The following is a 15,099-nucleotide window of genomic DNA, read 5'->3' as shown; positions in this document are numbered from 1 at the left end:
TAACCAACAGTATTAGTTCATATAAGCACAACCTTAAACCACATATTATTGCAGCAGTAATAATAATCAACACCCATGATTGTGAAACACTGGACATTTTTTACTGCACAATATATTACTTTTGAGAACTTTTAAGTAATTTTTTTTATAAAACTGACATACTTTTCCTTTCACTAAGTAATTGTGAAGTATTTTTACATTGTGGTATCAGTATTTTTTTTTAAATAAGAATCTGAATACTTCTTTAATCACTTGCACTTGCATAAATACTACTGTCTCCAACCAGCTACATTATCTTTGACTTGTTCACTGGCAGTATTGTTGTGCCAAGGTTAAGCCGAAACTTTAACCCACTCATCAGCGTTGCGGATTAGTCCACGCCGGTGTCCGCTTTTACCAAATGCATCTTCAGTTTCTTTTAGGAGCTTCAAGTGACCAAAAGTCCACTTACACATCGCTCAGATCAGAGAGTACATTTCCACTTAGGACTTTTAAGATGTAATTTGGTTTTCAATTAGATTTTTTTCAAATGTTATAACCTTCTTTCTTTCTATAAAAACACAGTAATACAGTAATGCTCAGTTATACCTGTGCAGTCCATGATTTGTGCACTTCAAAGACTCTGGTTAATGCCAGTAAACATCTAACTAAAAGTGACAAGCAGCCAGTGTTTCAGGGCGAACAAGGTTGGATAACCCCACACACACACAGACACACACAGTCTCCTGTAAGGGCTCATTTCCCTGCAGCTCCTGTTGGAGGTGTCCAATGTGAGTCCTACAGTTTCACCCTCCTTTCTCATGTGTCAAAGCACGTTGTCACTTATAGAAGCACTTATGTTTTATTGAAGTTATCTGCAGGTTTGCACTGGAGTGCAATTACCTAAACATGCATTCACATGTACAGGAGTCTAATTGCTGTGCATAGGTGATGACTGATAATATCACTGCAAAATCATGACTATGTGCCAGCTTTACGTTTCCCTGGAGTGATTTATGATCATTTACTAATTTATTCATAATAATTATAATATTTAGATTAGATAAAATTACTGTTGAGAGGTGAGTTAAGAGGCAATTTCCCTTAACACAAATAAAGTGACCACTGATAATAATAGGAGTAGTTGCCCACTGCAGCACTGTTTGTGCTTAGGTCTTCTAACCAGCTTTGTGTATGAATGGGCGTCTATATGGGGAAAGGCTCACGGTGCTACAGTGGCTAATTCCTGCTAATCCCGCTGTATCTCATACCACTTAGAGATGGTTTCCAATGGCAGCCCTGGAGCGGGGGAATTGCTGGTGAGATTAGCTGGCGTTAGCTCACGTTAGCTCCTCCTCTGTGGTTTACACTCACCGCCAGGCCAGGCTGGCCCACCACCGCTCCAAGCTAACCTTTTGCACAGAAATGGATTAACTGTTTATTCAAAAATGTTTCAAGTCTTATTAAGAAAACAATGTAAGTTTGTTTGGATTTACTCTGCTGTCAGTATGTTTTTTAGTAGTAGTAGTTTAGTAGATTCAATGTTTAATGCACAATTGAGAGGGCAGCAACAGGCACCCTTCTCTTGAAGGATTGTTAAGCAGTGTGTTTGTGGAGGATTTAGTGTTGCTTTCCTTAACATTATGAGTTTTTTGGCTCTGACTAACTTTCCTTTGGACATCTTCATGCAATCTACATTTTTTTTTTTTTTTCACTGCATTTAATAACCTTGATAATGTGTGTGTGTTTTTATCCTAGTTGGATATATGTTATTATAGTTTAAATTACACTTTTCTAACTATGAAATACTGTAGTAATGATAGAGTGATATCAGTGGCTATCATAGAAACTGAGGTCAGTTACACATTTTTAAAGTTGACATAATACTAAGGAGTAAAATGAAGTTGAATACATGTTTATTATACGTATGCCCACTTATGTCCAGAGTTTTGATTTAACCTTGTTGCGTCATGCAGCTAAATGGAAACCTCCAAGAATTAACCCTCAATCTGCCACTGGATTATCCTGTAGTGAAAAGGTCCTCCAGTTCAATTCCCAAACAAACCAGTATGACATCACTTTCAACAGTCAACAAGACACAAGTAAACAAGACACTTATCTGGTAACACTTTTGTACAAAATCATTTCACACAAAAAAATGCATTGAGTATTGTATTTGATCTTAAGAAAGGTAATATGTCTGTTTTTAAGAGACACTCCTCAGACAAATAACCGTTTCATGTGTGATAATCCAATGATTATCACGCAACAACACACCAATGTGTGTTGTTCAAAATGTATTCTATATACTGACTATATGCATAATGGCCTTTAAATCTCCTTCAGTGGAACTCTTAAAGAACAAAGCACATCTGCAGGTTTTATACAAGTTGCCACTTTCCTCTCTTGCAACACTCAGTGATCCTTGTGTGTTTTTCTTTCATAGGAGAAATCTCCAGAAGATGTTTCCACAATCAGGGAAATCGATTGTGTTCGACAACTTTCCAGATCCTACTGACGCCTGGGACATCATCGAGACAATCGGGAAAGGGACTTATGGAAAAGTCTACAAGGTGCTCAACAAACTTGATGGAAGTAAAGCGGCTGTAAAGATACTGGATCCCATCCATGTAAGTTGACTTTGTTATCTGGTACAGGAGTGTATTTCAATTTAAATGGCATATGTTATACTTCTTCTATTAGTGTTAACACTCCTTATACACTTGTATACCTGGAAAAACATTATATGCAGGGGTAGACATTTTATTGTCACATGCCCCACCATTGTCACCACTGGCCCAAGAGCATTCGTCCAAAAAATCGACTAATAATGAAGAAAATTAACACATTTGTTGCAATAGTAATTTATGCACAAACTACATTACTACTTGTACTACAACATTTTAATCATCAGTTCTTCCTCATTTTCCTCAATTGTTCATATTTGGTTTATTAAAGGTCCGTGTCATGGCCATTTCTACTGATCATAATTCCATTGTTGAGGTCTACTAGAATAGATTTATATTGTGCAATTTTCCAAACTCACATTGGTTTCTCATACAGCATCTCTGTATAGTATGTGTATTCACTCTCTGTCCTAAACGGCTTGTTGGAACTCCTGCCCCCCCCCTCCCTGTGAGCCCACTGTGCTCTGATTGGTCAGCTCGCCCACTCTGTTCTGATGAGTCTACCACCGTTACAGCGGAACATCAGTGATTGCTGCGTGGGATCTGCGAGACAGTGAGACATCGCGAATGAACGCAGCGAGGCTCCCCCCGCCCTCCCGTAGACAGTTCACGAGCTCAGTCACTTCATAACACCAAAGATGGATCGCGGTAAACGCTCTAAAGTGAGGCTCCACTACACTAAAAAAGGAAAAGACAAGGCACAGTATAATGCCTGTTAATAGCTTGCCACAGGCATAGCTCAGTTAAAGTAAAGCACAGCTATTGTGCAATACATTTGTATTGCATGTATATTTTTTATTTGTAAAAATGTCAGTTAAAGCTTAAAAGAATAAAGATATTTTTGTTATCTAAACGTTTGACCTCTTTCTTTTACAATTTTGGAATCAAAACGGGGAATCGATAAGAACCGGAATCGATAAGCAGAACCGGAATCGGAATCGGAATCGGAATCGATACATTTCAAACGATACCCATCCCTACATGGGACCTTTAAAATAATTATATTGTGGTCATTGTTAAAAAATGTCTGCTATTATCATTATTATGAGTATTATTATTTGTATAATGCGCTTTCTGCCTTCCTGTCATTAGGAGTTAGACATGTAATGGCTATATAATAGCCTAGATTAGAACCTTCATTATCCCTGCTGGGACATTTCCCTACAGCGAATACCTTTATATTTTCTACTCTTCACTTACTTGTCAGCATAGGTCGGCATTGATGTACAGAGCTTGTTTATATTGGCATCATATTGAAGCCAACTCCATCGATCAAGCCAGTGTGGCTGAAACTTTCTCTCCCTCTTCTTCTCATACTCCCTGTCACTCTCCTTTAACTCCTCCGGTGACATTCTTTTATTTGAAGATTGTTTTTTGCCCGGCGCTTGGCCGGTTACCGCTGGTATTAAAAACATTTTGGCGAATGGTTAGGTGGCGAGAAAGTCTGTAGTGAAGGAGCGCGCTCCCGCGCACGGGAGCCTGCTTGCGCTGCGCTCTGCAGCAAACAGCTGTTTGCTTTTCACCCAACATCGACAACCGCCTCATGAAACGCTATGTTGTAGCATTAATAAACGAAACAATTTAACAAAATTGCTTGTCAAAATACCAATACCACAGGACACATTTTTTTTTTTAAAGCAATATTTGTAGTGGCCCGAGCGGGCAAGTGGAAAATACGTTATGCTGGCCTGGGGTGTCTAAATAGTGCTTCCGGGCCAGCGGGCCATTTATAATGTCGAGCCCTGATATGTATTTGTATATACTGCACATTATATAAAGTATTTATGCTACACCATGTAAAAACATCACTCTTAAGTGATATGGATATGACAGTTCCAGAAGATATGATTAAACACATTTGTTTTTTAAGTTTAATTTAATCTTTGTGAGTTCTCTTCCTTTTTTATTTCTTGGCTACAGTTCAAAACAAGACATGACAATAATATTTGCAAACCATTTCAAGAGTTTGTGTTACATTACATAGTAATTATATAATAGCAAAAGCAGTTAAGAACTGACCCATCCTTACAAAAATGATTTCAGAATGAGGAGTTTAATAGGAAGAATATGTGTATAAAGTTCTGGAAAGTATTTGGACAGATCTCTTGTAAATCTGACACATCGCAGTCACTGACTCATTAGTAGATTTAAGTCATGGTGCTCTGCTCTGTTCTCTGCAGAGGGCGTTAAGAAAAGGAGGTTTCTTCCATCTACAATCATTATCTCAGCAAATTGCCTCTGACTAATTCTTGGATTTATCATTGCAGGGCTCCTCTTGCTTGTGCAGAGTTTTTAGAACTGAGCCAAAACCCATTTGGCACCCATGCATAAGTGTGTGAAGCAAATATGGCCCAAAGCAAGAACAATTTGACACAGAGCAGATAAACACGATGTTGCTTCTGACATCCAAGAAGCAGAAAAGATTTACGAATTACAGAACATTACTGCGCAAGAGGTACTAACTACAATTAAGAAAGGTTACTATTTTTAGATAAAGAAACATTAGTGTTGACTTTCATACTTCATATTTCCTTGATGTCATAGTGCATAGCCATCATTTACCTCTGTTTATTTTGATGGTACAGTGAACTGTATGGCTGAAACAGCAGCTCTAATGAGCAGCCATTTTCTATTAATTCCTGCCTTCATGCTTATGAAAGTCCCATTAGTCTTTTGTACATTTGTTACTCTTTCTCATTATTGAGAAATGATTATCCTCAGACCACTAGACTGTGAGCACCATCATTACCATCGTTTTAATCACTTGGTTGAGTATTAGACCTATTACTTTCATTACAAGTACAGTGGAAAGTCCCCTTATGTGCTACAGTATGCTGAGGTTCAGGTTATAGCATTTCAGGAGAATAATTTGTTTCTTTTTGGTGCACAGAGGCACTATATAATCATTTTTGCTACAGCTACTCTGAGGGGTTATGAGAGGGAATCAAAACCATATTTCTTTTACACAAAACCTTTTCTTGTATTCGTTTTTTCCTCTAACACTTTTTTCTCCTTGAAAAATACTGGATAGTTTTTATCTTTCTGGTGTCTTAAGAAGGAACAATCTGTTTCATTTACCTTTGTATGACTCGCTGCTTTGTTTTGGGTGGATTGGAAAAACTGCAGTGGAGTATTAGTCATAAATAATATGTCATATGTAATTTGTCATGTTATTTTTGTATTTGATCCTGATTTCAACTTATATAAATTGCGAAAAACTGTATAATATTGTGTTATATTTGCATAATATACAATTATTGAACAATTACAACTGCACAGTCAAAGGTAACACTGAATTATTTGTGTCTATGGTTAACCTAGTTTTGAATACGTTTAATTTCCATGTACAATACCCCTGTCTCGTTAGAATTAATCACACTGTATGGCTGCAAATTACAGTAAAAGAGTATCCCATAATTTATGTATTTATGAACTCCTGGATTTGCCCCTTTCACACACATTCAATTCAAGAGTCAGTGGTAGAGACTTCACTAGTTGTCCTAAAGAACAGCAACAGTTCTAAAGTGATTATTCACTTGTTTCGCTAGAGTTAGAAAACAAGATCAATAACTCTGTTACAGCTGAATTTCCCCAAGGTGATGAATAAAATACCTTCTCTTCTCTAAAAACGTTTTATGAAGCTAAATCCAGGTGACGCTTACTGTAGCTTAGCATCCAGGCTGTAACCAGCGGAGAACCTTTAGTTTTTAAAACACAATATAACATAAGGATTAGTGAGCTTTATAAATGAAGTATCCTTTTACAATACCTTTGGTCAGAGCCATGTCTTCAGTCTTAATGATATGTAAAGATAACCTTTCTCTTGGCTTAAGCTTAGTTTACAGTATAGGCATGGGAGTGGTTTCAATTTCGTTAATATAGAATGCTAAAGTCACCATCACTAGATATTTTTGTCATTTTTATCCTCATATCTATTTGAGTAAAAAGTGTTACAAAAAGGGAAAAAATGGTTGGTAAACATGAGAAATGTGTTATGTTAACTGATCTGTGTCCCTGTTTTTCAGGATATTGATGAGGAAATCGAGGCAGAGTACAACATCCTCAAAGCTCTTTCTGACCACACCAATGTTGTCAAATTCTACGGGATGTACTACAAGAAGGATGTGAAATGTGGAGACCAGTTGTGGCTAGTACTGGAGGTAGGAACACTTATTGTATTTAAAACCACCATATGTTTGCAAACCATATTGATTGAATCCTTTGTGCTGGGGTGAGCTGTTTAGTTTTGGTATTATAAAACCCATGATAATTATGCCATTGTTGCTTACTTTGGTACAAACCCCCTTCAGCAGTGGCACAGGAGTTTGTCTTGAGTATTAAAGAGATATTGCAATTATTTACTGACAAATCAATTGTAAACTCACTGCACTAAAACGTTCCCAGGTAAAACATTACCATACTCACTGTACACTTAATATTGATACGTAACGCCAATAGCGCTGCTCCCTGACAGGGCGAGATGCTTCGTTTAAATGATTTCACCTAATGATATTGGATCCTTGCTGGCATCATATGGATCATCTCTATCTTTTCTTTCTCGATGGGAGTTAAAAACTACAAAAATAATTGTGTAAATTAAAAATTGTTAAAATAAATAACTAATCGTACCAAAGGCAATGCTACGAAGCAGATCCATCTTGTGGGTATTGATTTGATGTAAAGCGTCTTCGAAAATTAGGAAAAGCGCTATAAAAATCCCATGTATTATTATTATATTATTTTTAAATTTCACAATCAAATAAATAAATAAAATCTATATGAATCCATGATGAAGTTTAAATGATTCATATTTTTTATTATATAAGTACCAGTTTATATAGCTTATGCGTCTTAACCCTGCATAACCGAATGCAACATCATATTTATGATATTCACGCTGTCAAGCTTGGCTTGCAATCGTCTGCTACAAAAACAGAATCAGAGCGGCAGGAAAAACGCCCCGCTGACGACCAAGTTCAGTATTTGAGCCATGTTGAGAGGTTTTTGTGGATTTTTTGTCCAATGACAGCAAAAATAACTCACTACCTACCTAGCCTCACGTGCTTTAAATACCATTCACCTGTATAATGTGGCTGCACCGTGCAGACACAATGCATACGTGCAGATTAAAGGTCTGGTTGTACATCTCAACCTATGTCTGGCCAGGTATATGCAGTGGTGACCAATCTGCCCAGGGATTATGTAACAGTATAAGCCACCCGGGTAGTCTAGGAGTTTACTTATAGGCCACCTCAGGGATTTGGATGTAGGCCAACAACATGGATATGTTGGGGGTGGAGGTGAGCACCCTGCTGAGAGCAGCAGAGCAGGGATTTCTGTTTACAGGCGCTGTCGCAGTGCATTACTCTATACACGCACTGCAGCAGGTTGGAGCACAGGCCCATGTGTCCTGTGGCTGATTTCAGTTTTTGGGGATTTTAGGTAGAAAATGCTAAAATGGTGGAAAGTATTCAAACATTTTTGAGGTTGTTGGTGCACTAACATGTAAACTACCTTAGCTAAATTGGCAACTGATTAGAGAAAATAACGATTTTGAACAAAAGCCTTACTGCATTTAACAAGAATCTGCTTTCTTGCACCTACTGTTGTGCAGCAATGGCTAGATGTAGGTATGAATTTGTGAAAGTTCAAGCGGACCTTCCTGATCTTTCTTTACATCTTAAAACCCCTGCAGCTCCCCAGTTCTGGGTCTTTCATATTTCATTGCCTGCTGTAGCCTTTTTAAAATGTCAACCTCCAGACAAACATGTAATGGAGGTCAACCTCAGAGAGGTGGTTGTGGGGTCTAACACTTTGGCGGATTCGGGGTGTTTCATTGAATTTCTGAGCATGTCATTTCTGTTCCTGCTTTGATAGAGAGCAGTACAAACCTTGATACATCTGATAAACATGTCAGCAAACTTGAGCGTTGATAATAATAACTAATGCTGCTGAAGTGTAGAAGTTAATGTATTTTGCTGTCTTTATAGTTGTGATTTTGAATGTGACGTTGCATTTTTTTAGTAACGCTTTCTAATAAGTCCAATAGCTATTGCCATTAAATATTTTACAGATAATCATGATCCCCAGAGGATGAATCCCAATACCTTTTGTTACTTTTCTCTTTAGTGCAAAATAAGATGATCAGAATGTTGTAGTGCTATTTACAAGAATGCTAATATGCGTCAAACTATGTTAAAATAATAAATACAACAAGTATTTGCAAACGTTTAAATGTTGCACATGGCATTATTGTGATGACAGCCATGCCTAAGTATTGAATTTACATTTCCACCATTGCTTCGGATTTTGCTAACATTTAGTTGTTTTGAGAAGTAATAATAAAAAAAGACCACATTTCTTTCCCAAACCTTATCCCTCTATAGCAGAAACTCATTTGACAGAATACCAACACATGTAAAAACACATGGAGGAGTACATTGAAAAAGCATAAAAATGAGAGAAGAGATTTGAATTTTTAGTCCATTTGCAGTTCCAGTACAAGATTGAATCAAATGGCATTTAAGCTTTGGTGTATTGTTCGTTCAGGCAATCGCTTTCAACCAAGTAACCTTTTGTGATTGCACCTTAAAAAGAAATCTGTACAAACTGTACTCTGCATTGTTCTATTCCTTCTTTCATTATCAGGCACAGCCATGCTAGAACAGAGTGTTTACATTTCTGTAATCCAAGCGCAGTGGGCTTTGCATCTACAGTAGCAGTGTTCTGTAACCCAGTAGATAGTTTTCACCTCTGCAGCTTGTGTTTCTTCCCCTTTTCATCGCTGTCCTTCCTCATGACCTCTGCAGAGGACCCTGCAATCACTTTGCTCGGATATCAAGTACAAGACGCTGAAGAATCAGACCACAAACTGCACGCAGAGTTCACTCAGCTTTGCTACTTTGTTTATTGTTTCCTCTGTGGTTTGCATGTCCATTTTCTACATTTCCCTTGCAAACATCTGCAGCCAGCACTCCAAATCTGTCTAATCCTGAGGCTGAAATCACTGCCTGACAGTTTAGCAAGTGGCTGTGCGGGGCATGTGTGTGTATGTGTGCTCTGAAGTAGATGCACATGGGGGTTTAGAAGTGGAGAGACAGGAAAGCAGGCAGTGAGGTGGACATTCACCATGGTTACTGTAATTTTCCATCCTTTAGCTCTGCTGAGAGGAGCCTTTCTCTGCCCCGCGCTGACAAGCAGGCCGCTCATTATGAACTGAATACATACAAATGGCGTCCTTCACTTTGTTAGCCCCTCATTGGGGTCTGCAAGCTTTTGGCTTCGTCTGTGTACTGCGCTCCTTTATGGCGGCGGATGTGGGCAGAGATGAGCGCGCTTTCATGTATGATGGCCTAATTTAGCTCCCAGAGAGCTCAAGCACACTTCAAAGATTGCGATGAGGAAAAACCTGATTTAGATGTGCATGTCATTTGTGAGCATCCCTGTTTTACTGGAAGACCCTGTAATATAAAGGGCAACGATGATTGGAAACTTTAAAAGCTTTCTTTAAGATGTACCAGGCAAAAATCTAATCACAATTTTGAATTGTAATGACCTATGTTGCCTTTCAAATGTAACTTTAAATTGTTGTAAAGAATGCTACTGTTTTACTAATGCTTTGTTGTCACTTACATTGGTTATAATTATATAAGTGGCAGTAGTTGGAGAGTAACTATTACATGGGAAAGCTAACTTTTACGTCTGGTTAAAAGCTGCTGATCTCTGATGTGAAACATTGCTTCTGTGATCAATTTATTGACTAAACAGAGCACACATCGGATCGTTTTCATGATGTTATCACACATCCAGCATCTTTTTCACCATTTTCAGCAAATCCTGTGTATGTAAATCTCTGTTGAATATTTAAAAAAAACCTCGTTTACATGTTCATAAAGTCTCGGCGTAGCATAGACCTCTTTACAAATATTTGCATCAAAGCTGTGGAGGGGGCACTTGGAGACCAACTTGGAACTGCGATGTGAACAGAGAAATCATATCAGACAGGAAGATTTCAAAAATTAAAGAGCTCCTATACTAGGGAATTGAAGTAAGCAGGCATGAAGGGCATTCATCAGAACCATTGGCCGAGTTCCTGCAGCCATGGAAAGTCTTGTCAAACAAGTGTGACAGCAAACCCACAGTTTATTAAATTACACTTAGAGAATAATGTAATAGTATAAGACGCATTGCGATCTTGGAGAATGGCCAAAATGGAGAAACGTGTGAATAAAACAAAGAGGTTTCTTGGAAAGGAAACAAACATGCAAGCTTGTGTACAGATATAACTGTAGAGCTTGAGATGACCTGAAATGTGAAATCAAAGAAAAACTAAGTAGGCAAAGCAAAGAGTCAAACCAAAGACATCGAGAGTCATTTCCATGTGGTGCTCTTGAAAATTCAGAATAAAGTTACATTTTTACTGAATGTAAATCTTACCCCCCAAAAAAAGAAATACGGAGAGAGATTAAATTCCATCTGAATCATAGAAATATAATTGTATTTATCCTGTTGTTCGTCCTCTTATTGACCCCACATTGATATTTTGTCGGATTTCTTCTAAAAGTCACAACAATAAACCACTGCGGCCTGCATTTCCCCCATTAGTCTCTGTATTGACTCCAACCTCAGCCAAACCACCTCTGCACTCATTAATTGACAATGAGGTCTACAATGTTATTCCTTGCTTGGACTTTGCAATAAACGGTGGCAGAAAGTAGACACCAGCTTTTGTGTGTAAACGATAAGCCCACAGTAACAATAGAGGTGTTTTTCTGTGGAGAAGATCCAGCGTGTAACACTAACAGGAATGATTAAGTGCTGCAGGCATGACACAACTACAAACATCCAATCATTTACAGGAAATAGGAAATGCTAGTTATATTTGCTTGGATACGTACATCAAAGATAGTTGACCAAAAAGTCAGCAGCTGTGTATTTTAGCGGCTGCTGTGGTTTCTCCTCACTGAGTCAAGGGTCAGGCCTGATCATTTCATCTTTATTTTTTGTTTCATCCATTTATTTAAAAGGTCTTTGATCAACTCATTTGATTAACATGACTAAACACACACTTGACCTAATTTGTAATGGAGAATATTCCACTCAGTATTCAGTGTTTTAATTTTTCTTCTTTGATAATTGATGGTTCTTTGGAAACACACATGACTTTGCAGTCCTAGTGAAGTTGTAGGAAATAAATAGTAAATATGAATAGTTTTTATTCAGATTCTACGCAAATCTGTGTTGGACAAACCTCATTAAGAAAGTCTTAAGTAAGTAGCATTTACACTTTTTATTTAGCAAAAACAACTATTTCCCAATTGTTTGGAAATGGTAGTGTTGACTTTAGTTTTAAAGTGTTATTTTCTTGATGTTTATGTCTTGTTGGCAGCTGTCGGTAATAATACATCTTGAGGGGAATCATTAGAAGTATGCTCTATAAAGAAGGTCCTAATTTTACATTTATGGCAGAATACAGTTACATTGCTAACCTGAAATGTATCAGATGTGTTTATAGCCACATGAAATTACTAAAGCTATTTTCTATTCAGCTGTTTTCTTTATTCCTATCTATGTTTACAATCAATGAGCATCATAAATTAATGATGTTTTACAATTGAATGGGAATTTGTCTTTCGTTTCTTCATTGTTACATGAAGGAATAAAACCCTCACTAGATGTGATTACATATCTGTACCCGAGGGTTAGGAAATCTGGTTTAATCTGTACAAGATTTACATCAAACCAGGTCTGAAGTTTCAAATATATCGTCTTCACCACATCTCAAATAATTAATGTTCATGCCCAGCATCACTTTCTGGAAGTGGGCTCAGGTGAGAGCGCTAACGTTTAGCTCGGCTAAATCTAGGACACAGGACCTCTCATTAATATGGATCTCTTTGTCTGCCCGGTGTAATTTAATGATGACAGGTGATATGGCAGCAGTGATGTGGACTGACGTCAGGCGCGGCTCATTGTCAGAGAGCTGTGCTGTCTGTGAAATCCTCAGTGGTGTTCTCTGCTTAACTGCAGTTAGTCTGCACGTCTGATAGCAGAGAGAGGAAGTGATTAAGCTCCCCATGTGGCAGCTGAGATGCATGCCATCCATCCTGCAACAGCTCTCTGGACTCCTGATGGATAGGTAGATTGATAGGCAAACAGAAAACAGACACGAGGCACAGAGTCGAAAACTTATGCCGTTGCTTAGTCAAGGTCAAAGACCTGCGTCACTCTCAGCATCTAGTGCATGGAAGGATTAGTGTCTACCAGCCCCAGGTGCTAATGGTGCCCCTGAGTCTCTGTCTGAAGTGACTGTTTACATTTATCGTTGGAAAGCCAATTAAATGACTGAAGAAAGACACAATGAGAGGCAAAACTACGACAAATAGGAACACCATTACTACAAGACACTCCAAACAACAACAAAGAGAGGTTAAATGACCACAAAGACAGACAAAACGCCTGAAGAGAGAAACAAAATTGCTACTAAGAGACGAAAGACAAAGAAAGAAAGACAAAGAAACACAAAATGACAGAATAATGACACGCTGTTTTTCAGGGTGTATTGCTGCAATACTGTAGGAGGGGTGGGTGGCTTTTCACATGATCATGGCCTATTGTGGTGCTATGTTCTATTGTTATACATGTTCTGATGTTCCAACATCCAAAGGGCAATTCTTATGAATTCATGATCACTATTGATATCATTTTTTAAATATTTTTTAACAAATAAAACCAAACTCATATTTGCGATAACAGTTTTTCCCAGGATGTAAGAATGTGCTGCTTTTATACCATTGTAAATTACAATCTTCATGTTTCATTGTTTGATAAAAAAAAATTAATAGGAAAATGAATCACTAGAATAAACAGTAATGACATTCATTTGTACATCCCTCAAATTAATGTAATGCAATGTTTTGTTCTCTTTAAAAATTGTTCACTGTAAGTTGTTGGTGGTAAAAGCATTTGATGGCTTCCTGCAGTTAGCTCAATTAACATAGAAACACTTGTGTGTGGATTGTGTGCAAAGGCAATCATGCCTTGTGGGTAAAAGTATAATGAAATAACACATATGAGCCTTTAGGAGATTTTAGCACACCCTGCATATATAATCTCTGTATTATGATGCTACTATTGTACCAGCATTTTAATTCTTAAGATTGCAGGGGACTATCTATATTCATTGGATAATAATACATCATTTTCTATCTAGTGCCATTATGCAACATTCAATTCATTTTATTTCAATGTCAATTTTAAAGAAATAACTATAACAATATATGCTCCATGCTAAGGCACAACAATCATTGTTTTTAATGTAATGTATAAGTTCTTTATGAGTAACCTTTGTTGACATGTGCTGTACAATGTCTTTATCACTATCGCTGCAGGGGGCTGATTCAAATCCTAAATAACCACACTCCACTGCATGCCTGATTAAGCCTTTAGTTTACTAAGTGTGGGAAATGAGTGTAATTATACAGGACAAATGCTCCATACATAGAAAGATATGATAGAAATTTCCCATCTGACAAAATGTTTTCATATGCAGTTAAGTATAAAGCTGTGAAATTCAAAATATTCATATCGAATAAAAAAAGAGGCGTTTGTATGTTTATTGCATCTGTAGATGATATATTTCCCCCCCCCAGGGATGTGTGTTTACACGCAGCATCTACAATTTCTTTTCACTAGCAGCCGGCATATCTCGAAGAAAAGTCCAAATTAAGGGTTATCATTGTTGCCAAGGCAACGTGCTGGGTAATTTTCTGTAATTTTCCAAGAACGATTGCCACTGACGGTGGAGTCCATATCTAAACGCAGTACACTATAAAAAAACACAGGAAATCAAACACTAAAAAAGAAATCTTCCATGTGGATTTGTGTTCTTGTTACATTCTGTTTCCACTCTAGATTGCTGTCCTAAAATGTCCTTTATTCCTTATTAAATGTTTGAAAACACAAGAGGATGTACTTCAATTGTGCATGTTTAATATTTACCCTGCTTAGTCATCACAGCATGCTGTAGATTAAGCCCTGCACACATAATGTACATTCTCCTTGTGGGCACGATTTGCACCCCTCACTAAACTGCCTCAGAAAGATAAGCTGCTAAAGATTGGCAGAATTACTTCCAGCATCTCTTTTCTCACTATGAAATCTTAGGATCAGAACTTTGTTCCTCCTCTGCTGTTTCTCTGTGTGAACATCTCAGATGCCCCAGATTTCAGCGTATTGAATAAGCTCATCTATAAGTGCTGACTCATGTTGAGTTTTAGCTCATTATTCCCCTCTCTTTGTGTGTTTTTCTGTTGCAGCTCTGCAATGGCGGCTCTGTGACAGATCTGGCTAAAGGCATGCTGAAGAGAGGAGACCGAATGGATGAAGCTATTATTGCATACATCTTGCATGAGGCCCTTATGGTAAGTCTGGC

The 15,099-nt window shown here is 37.8% G+C and overlaps 1 protein-coding gene across 1 annotated transcript in view; it reads left to right on the top strand.

The window, feature by feature from the left end:
* The first annotated feature begins 2,441 nt into the window (after positions 1–2,441).
* myo3a (myosin IIIA) overlaps positions 2,442–15,099 on the top strand; it is a 53,188-nt gene continuing 40,530 nt past the window's right edge. The window contains exons 1-3 of the mRNA XM_034150007.1: positions 2,442–2,609; positions 6,692–6,826; positions 14,984–15,088. Of these exons, the coding sequence (XP_034005898.1) occupies positions 2,442–2,609; positions 6,692–6,826; positions 14,984–15,088 (408 nt within the window). The remainder of the gene's footprint in view (positions 2,610–6,691; positions 6,827–14,983; positions 15,089–15,099) is intronic.

Source organism: Trematomus bernacchii, unplaced genomic scaffold (assembly GCF_902827165.1).
Source record: "Trematomus bernacchii unplaced genomic scaffold, fTreBer1.1, whole genome shotgun sequence".
In the NCBI taxonomy this organism is placed as follows: Eukaryota; Metazoa; Chordata; class Actinopteri; order Perciformes; family Nototheniidae; genus Trematomus; species Trematomus bernacchii.
The sequence above is the reverse complement of the archived record's forward strand: the minus strand, read 5'-3'. Positions and strand labels throughout refer to the sequence as shown.